At 44.4% G+C, this 6,543-nt stretch overlaps 1 protein-coding gene across 4 annotated transcripts in view; it reads left to right on the top strand.

Annotated features, from left to right (window-relative positions):
- Nucleotides 1-6,543, top strand: part of LOC122556163 (neprilysin-like) — a 174,924-nt gene that overhangs the window by 120,683 nt on the left and 47,698 nt on the right. For all 4 annotated transcript variants that reach the window (XM_043702673.1, XM_043702676.1, XM_043702674.1 and 1 more), the window contains exons 12-13: nucleotides 1,388-1,481; nucleotides 4,679-4,807. In XM_043702673.1, the coding sequence (XP_043558608.1) occupies nucleotides 1,388-1,481; nucleotides 4,679-4,807 (223 nt within the window). The remainder of the gene's footprint in view (nucleotides 1-1,387; nucleotides 1,482-4,678; nucleotides 4,808-6,543) is intronic.

Genomic DNA, 6,543 nt, shown 5'->3' with positions numbered 1-6,543 from the left:
GTAAATGTAGGGGTATGGGTGGGTTTCGCTTCGGCGGGTCGGTGTGGACTTGTTGGGCCGAAGGGCCTGTTTCCACACTGTAATCTAATCTAAAAAAAAAATCTAATCTAATCATACTGAGGTCCTACCTGCTTCCAGTGTTGTGAAGGATAGCCTCGCTGCTGCAGAATATCCAAATAGTTGGATCGTTCCATTATGCTTGTCCTCCTTGGAGAAACTTTCAAAGAAAATCACCTTTGCCCACATTCCATCAGGAAGTAGTCAGCAAGTAGTGTCCTCCAGATGTTGAGGGAAAAGGAGAGGGTAGATCCTGTCTCGTGGTATCCTGAGCAGAATGGCTCAGTCATTTGGCAGAATGCCTCGTCACCAGAACTTTCCAACAAACATCAAGACGTAATTTGGCTGGTGACGAGGAGAGCACAATCTGTCAGATCCTTCATGTACACCTGATTGGTCTATGCCACCACACGCTACCCTCAAAGCAGCTGCAGTGGGGTTGAGACTGTCACACATCTCCTTCTGGAATCTGCCTTTGCAAAGAAATTCTGGAGGAAGGTGCAATTGTTTTTATTAAGGTTCATCCCAAGCAGTTCCATCACGTGGGACTCTGACCTCTACGGTCTGTTCCCTGGGACGCACACTGAGACAAACATCGACTGCACTTGGAAGACTATCAATTCAGTGAAAGATGCTCTTTGGTTTGCCTGAAACTTGGTGGTCTTCCAGAACAAGAAGTTGACTCCAACTGAGTGTTGCAAATAGATATGTAGTCCATGACAGTGTGCTGAGGGACACACTAAAGCTTGGGGCAGCTGCTACCAAGGCACAGTGGGGAAAGACCACCATCTGAAGTCTTCCTGCTGAAGATAAATGGGGGTCCGTTTAGTTTTCAGGCTCTCCCAGTGTCTCAAATATATGTATGTATAAGAGTGGTCTTTGGTTTTGTGAACAGAGTCAAATTCAATGTTTTTGTTTGTTTATTTGATGTGCAACCATACAGAAGTGAACTGCATTTCTGACCTTGTATATAAACAAAGATTTTTTTAATGAGCATATTACACTTTTGAAATATGAGAAAGGAACTGAAGAAGATAGGAGCTGCACAAGAGGCCGGAGCTGAATGCCACAGTGTGCTCAAATATTATGGAATCAAGGAGGTCACAGATATAGGGATTCATATCGGAATATGTTGTATATGCACGTCAATTAAGGACAGATTTCACGTTTATTTGTAATGGTTCGTCTAAAAGGTGATATGCCATTCATTATAGTCTGAACTCTCAAATGAGGAATAGCCAGTTGAGTGAAACATTGAATGGTTTCTGGTAGCAATGAAATTGTAGTCCAGTATCTGATTCATAACAAAATTGGCTTATGTAATCTGCAGGGTCCTTCAAAACTACATTATATGGAGGCAAGTGATGGATCTTGTGGGTAGTCTGAGCTCTGCCTACAAGGAGACAAGAGCAGCGTTCCGGAAGGTGGGACCGAGATATCTTTTAAATACTCGTAAGCTGTTCACAGCTTTACCTGCAACATAATTAGTTGATGAATGTAATTGGTTCTTTTATGTGCACAGTGGCAAAGGAAGGTTGCATTTAGTGCCACCACACATACACACCAGGGGGTGCACTTACTGTCCATGTGGCCTCAGTGCCTGTGATGTCACTGCCAGCACCTCCACAGCCAGCTGTCTGCATCAAAGAACAGGAGTAAGAAAATTAATGTCTTTCAAATGTTTAAAAATCAGCTGAAACCCTTGTTTGGATCACAGATAACCCTCCAGTGCAGAAAGAGGCTATTCGGCCCTACACTAACCCTTCAAACAGCATCCCACCCAGAGCCACCACATCCCTGTAGCCCCGGATGTGCCATGGTTAATCCATCTAACCTATACTTTCCTGGACACTATGGCCAATTTAGCATGACCAATCCACCTAACCTGAAAGAAAGTGAGAACTGCAGATGCTGGAGATCAGAGTCGAAAAGTGTGGTGCCGGAAAAGCACAGCAGGTCAGGCAGCATCCAAGGAGCAGGAGAGATAATGTTTCGGGCATAAGCCCTTCATCAGGAAAGCATGGGGGGAGATGGGGGGTTGATGGTGATAAGTCAGAGAGGAGTGTGGAGTGGATAGATGGGAAGGAAGATGGACAGTTCAAGAGGACGGTGCCGATTTAGAAGGTTGGATCTGGGATAAGGTAGGGTGAGGGGTCATGAGGAAACTGGTGAAATTGATGTCGATGCCGCCAAGGAGACGCAAGTCCTGGGCCTCTTCCACCACCAAATCCAAGCCCCGCCTTATCCCAGATCCAACCTTCCAACTCGACACCACCCTCTTGAATTGTCCTACCTGTTCATCTTCCTTCCCACCCATGTGCTCCACCTTCCCCTTTGACCTATCACCGTCACAACCCCCCCTGCCATTTCCATCTACCTATCACCTTTCCAGCTAGCCTCCTCCCAGCCCCACCCCCACTGTTCTATTTATCTCTCAGACCCCTTCCCCCTCCACCTACATTCCTGATGAAGGGCTTATGCCTGCACCTTGGATGCTGCCTGACCGGCTGTGCTTTTCCAGCAAAACACTTTTCGACTCCGACCTCAATCCACCTGTCCTGCACATCTTTGGGACAAAACTAGAGCACCCACTGAAAACCCATGCAGACACATGGAGAACTTTCAAATTCCACACAGACGGGGGTTCACCCAAAGCTTAAATCGAACCTGGGGTCATGGCACTGTGAGATAGCGGTGCTATTCACTGAGCCACTGGGATCATTATTTGCTCACTATACCATCTCCAAGACATTCCCGCTGCACTCCCTACACCTCCCAGGTTCCTCCTCATTTATGCCTGTACTACCCTGCTATTCATTGCCTCCAGGGTAAGCAAGTGGGGTAGTGAGAAGAAGCACCGAGTGGGGTCAGCAGGGTGCTGGACAGGGGAGAGGGGCATTGAGGTAGGATTAGAGACAAAAAACTCTGTAGATGCTGGAATCCAAGGTAGACAAGCAGGAGGCTGGAAGAACACAATAGGCCAGGCAGCATCAGGAGTTGGAGGAGTCCACGTTCCTTTATGTTGTTCTTTGTGGAACACATCAGAGAGTGCAGTGTGGAGAAAGTGTGCAAACGATGTCAACAGCAACATGGACAAAGCTGTGGGACGACTATACATAGACTATGCTTTTGTTGGGGAGAGTAAAAAAATGGTAATATTATTCCTCAATTAAAACATCATAAGAGATGTGTGTTTTTTAAATAGTTCTATGAAGTCATATTACTAAGGCTGCTCACAACCACCTTTTCATGGACACAAATGCAGGTCCAGTCAGCAATGTTCACATCCCATGAATAGTTAAAAAGAAAATAAATAATTTGGTATTGGAAGATCCAAGTTCCCAGCACAAATAAAAGTTGGCATTGATCAAATACAGATGTTTGCAGTTCCAAGTCTGCTGTTATGTCTTTGAGAGAGGACCTGTACAAGTGTTCCAATTGTCGAATTTTTAAAAGACTTGTTGCTGTCAATAATAGGCTGAAAAACAGGGCTATCAGAATTCCTAATGAGGCCAAGCTACAGAGACCTATCATATTGCCCCTGTCCCTCTACCAATTGGAAGCTACTTTTTTAACAATCCAATGAAAGAAAAGACTTGCCCTTCTGGAGTGCCTTTACGTAACCTTGGATGTCCCAACTCTGTACTTTTGAAGAAGGTGTAACCCTTCTTCAGGACTGGGGGCGGGTATGAGGGGAGCTGCAGATAAAGGGGTTGGGGCTGGGTTTTGGGTGGACAGAGCAGTGGTGTGGGTCAGGTAGGGGTAGGTGAACACATGTCGAGGGTGCAACCTGTTTGGTTGATAGGAGGAATGAATCCAGTTGATAGCGAGAGGAAGGGAGGAATGAAAGGGAGAGGTAGGTGCTGGAAATAGAGTCAGGAGAAGGGAAGGGAGGTTATTTGAAATTGGAGAACTCAATGTTGAGTCCTCCGGGCTGGAGGAGCACAACAACAATAAGAGTTGCTGATGATTCCTCCAGTGCCATTGGCTCCACACATACGCATATGGGAAGAGTTGGTGTTGGCTTCCAGCACCAGGATTCATGTTAATTACCTCAGTGACACTACCATTGTGTTTTGGTGCATTGGCAGCTGTTACACCAATAGCCAAATTGGGAGAAAATCGACAGAAATGCTATCCACAGTGACATCTAGAGTTCAGAACCTGAAACTACACCATGATTGTTGACATTGCAAAACTGAATGGGAATTGTTAACACAGAAATTGATAGTGATAAATGTTAACAGTATTAAAAGTGTGAAGTTTATAAACAGAACTACACATTCTCAGCACGTTTTTCAACAAAAGTACTACTAGGAGAAATGTAAAATGTTCTGTCAATTCGCTATCAGTCATTTTGGTCTTTCTCAGAAAATCAAAATGTACCCAAACTAGTTTAAAATGGAAAGACATACTGTCAGCATTTCTCACAACTACATCCTCTTCAAATAACTTGGTACACTCATAGGGGAAGAATTTGTTTCTGATTTGATTCTACTCCATTTTGGGTTCCTACACCGAGTTGGCAGCAGTTTTGTTCAGGTTAACACAGCCTAGTGAAATCAGCCTTTCAAATATAAATGTTTTACCTCATGTTTCTCTTTTATTTTGCATCATGCAGGCTCTTTATGGAACAACATCAGAGAGTGCAGTGTGGAGAAAGTGTGCAAACTATGTCAACAACAACATGGACAAGGCTGTGGGACGACTATACGTAGACGATGCTTTTGCTGGGGAGAGTAAAAAAATGGTAATATTATTCCGCAATTAAAACATCATAAGAGATGTGTGATTTTTATATAGTTCTATGAAGTCATATTAATAACGCTGCTCACCACCCTGGCCCAGTCAACAATGTCGTCATTCCATGAATACTTAAAAGAAAATAAATAATTTGATATTGGCAGATCCAAGCTTCCAACACAAATAAAAGTTGGCATTGAGCAAATGCAGATGTTTGCAGTTCCAAATCTGCTGTTAAGTCTTTGAGAGGGGACCTGTACAAATGTTCCAATACAAATGTTCCAATTGTTGGACTTTTAATAGACTTGTGAATAACTTGTTGCTGTCCACAATAAGCTGAAAAACATGGCCTTCAGGATTCCTAATGAGGCCAAGCCACAGAGATCTACCATATTGCCCATGTCCTTCTACCTATTGGAAGCTACTTAATAAACCATCAATTCAACACAGTGAAAGAAAAGACTTTGTTTTCTCTAGTGCCTTTACTTAACCTTGGATACCCCAATTGAGTGCTTTTGAAATGCAGACATTTTGGGAAACACAGCAGTTGAGTTACGTACAGCACTCTCCTATAATCAGCAAGATAATAAGGACCACATAGTCTGGTTTAGAAGAAAAGCCAAGCAGGTTGAACATATACTCATTGACATTTAGGAGACTGCGAGATTATCTTAGAAAAGCATTAAAGATTCAAGGGACCTGCTAGCTCAATTGGTAAATCTCAGACTTTAAACCTTGCAGGCAAAGGTTCAAGAACTTGCCTGGGTACAATTTTCAGAATGGTACATGTGTCAGTAGTTAGTACTGCTGCCTCACAGCGCCAGAGACCCAGACTCAATTCCAGCCTCAGGTGACTGTCTGTGTGGAGTTTGCACATTCTCCTTATGTCTGCCGGGGTTACCTTCAGGTGCTCCTGTCTCCTCCTACAGTCCAAAGATGTGTAAGTTATTTGGATTGTCCATTCTAAATTGCCCTGTATTACACAGGGATGGGCAGACTAGATCGATTAGCCATGGTTAATGTGGGTCATAGAGTCATAGAGATGTACAGCATGGAAACAGACCCTTCGGTCCAACCCGTTCATGCCGACCAGATATCCCAACCCAATCTAGTCCCACCTGCCAGCACCCGGCCCATATCCGTCCAAACCCTTCCTATTCATATACCCATCCAAATGCCTCTTAAATGTTGCAATTGTACCAGCCTCCACCACATCCTCTGGCAGCTCATTCCATACATGTACCACCCTCTGCATGACAAAGTTGCCCTTTAGGTCTCCTTTATATCTTTCCCCTCTCACCCTAAACCTATGGCCTCTAGTTCTGGCCCCCCTGACCCCAGGGAAAAGACTTTGTCTATTTATCCTATCCATGCCCCTCATAATTTTGTAAACCTCTATAAGGTCTCCCCTCAGCCTCCGATGCTCCAGGGAAAAAAGCCCCAGCCTGTTCAGCCTCTCCCTGTAGCTCACATTCTCCAACTCTGGCAACATTCTTGTAAATCTTTTCGGAACCCTTTCAAGTTTCACAACATCTTTCCGATAGGAAGGAGGCCAGAATTGCACGCAATATTCCAACAATGGCCTAACCAATGTCCTGTACAGCCGCAACATGACTTCCCAACTCCTGCACTCAATACTCTGACCAATAAAGGAAAGCATACCAAACGCCTTCTTCACTATCCTATATCTGTTCCCAATTTAGACACCCCAGTTCTTGCCTAATAGCATTGTAATTCCCCCTC

The sequence above is a fragment of the Chiloscyllium plagiosum genome, chromosome 13, assembly GCF_004010195.1.
Source record: "Chiloscyllium plagiosum isolate BGI_BamShark_2017 chromosome 13, ASM401019v2, whole genome shotgun sequence".
NCBI classification, from domain to species: domain Eukaryota; kingdom Metazoa; phylum Chordata; class Chondrichthyes; order Orectolobiformes; family Hemiscylliidae; genus Chiloscyllium; species Chiloscyllium plagiosum.
Note: the sequence above shows the minus strand (reverse complement) of the source record. Positions and strands in the feature narration are given on the sequence as shown.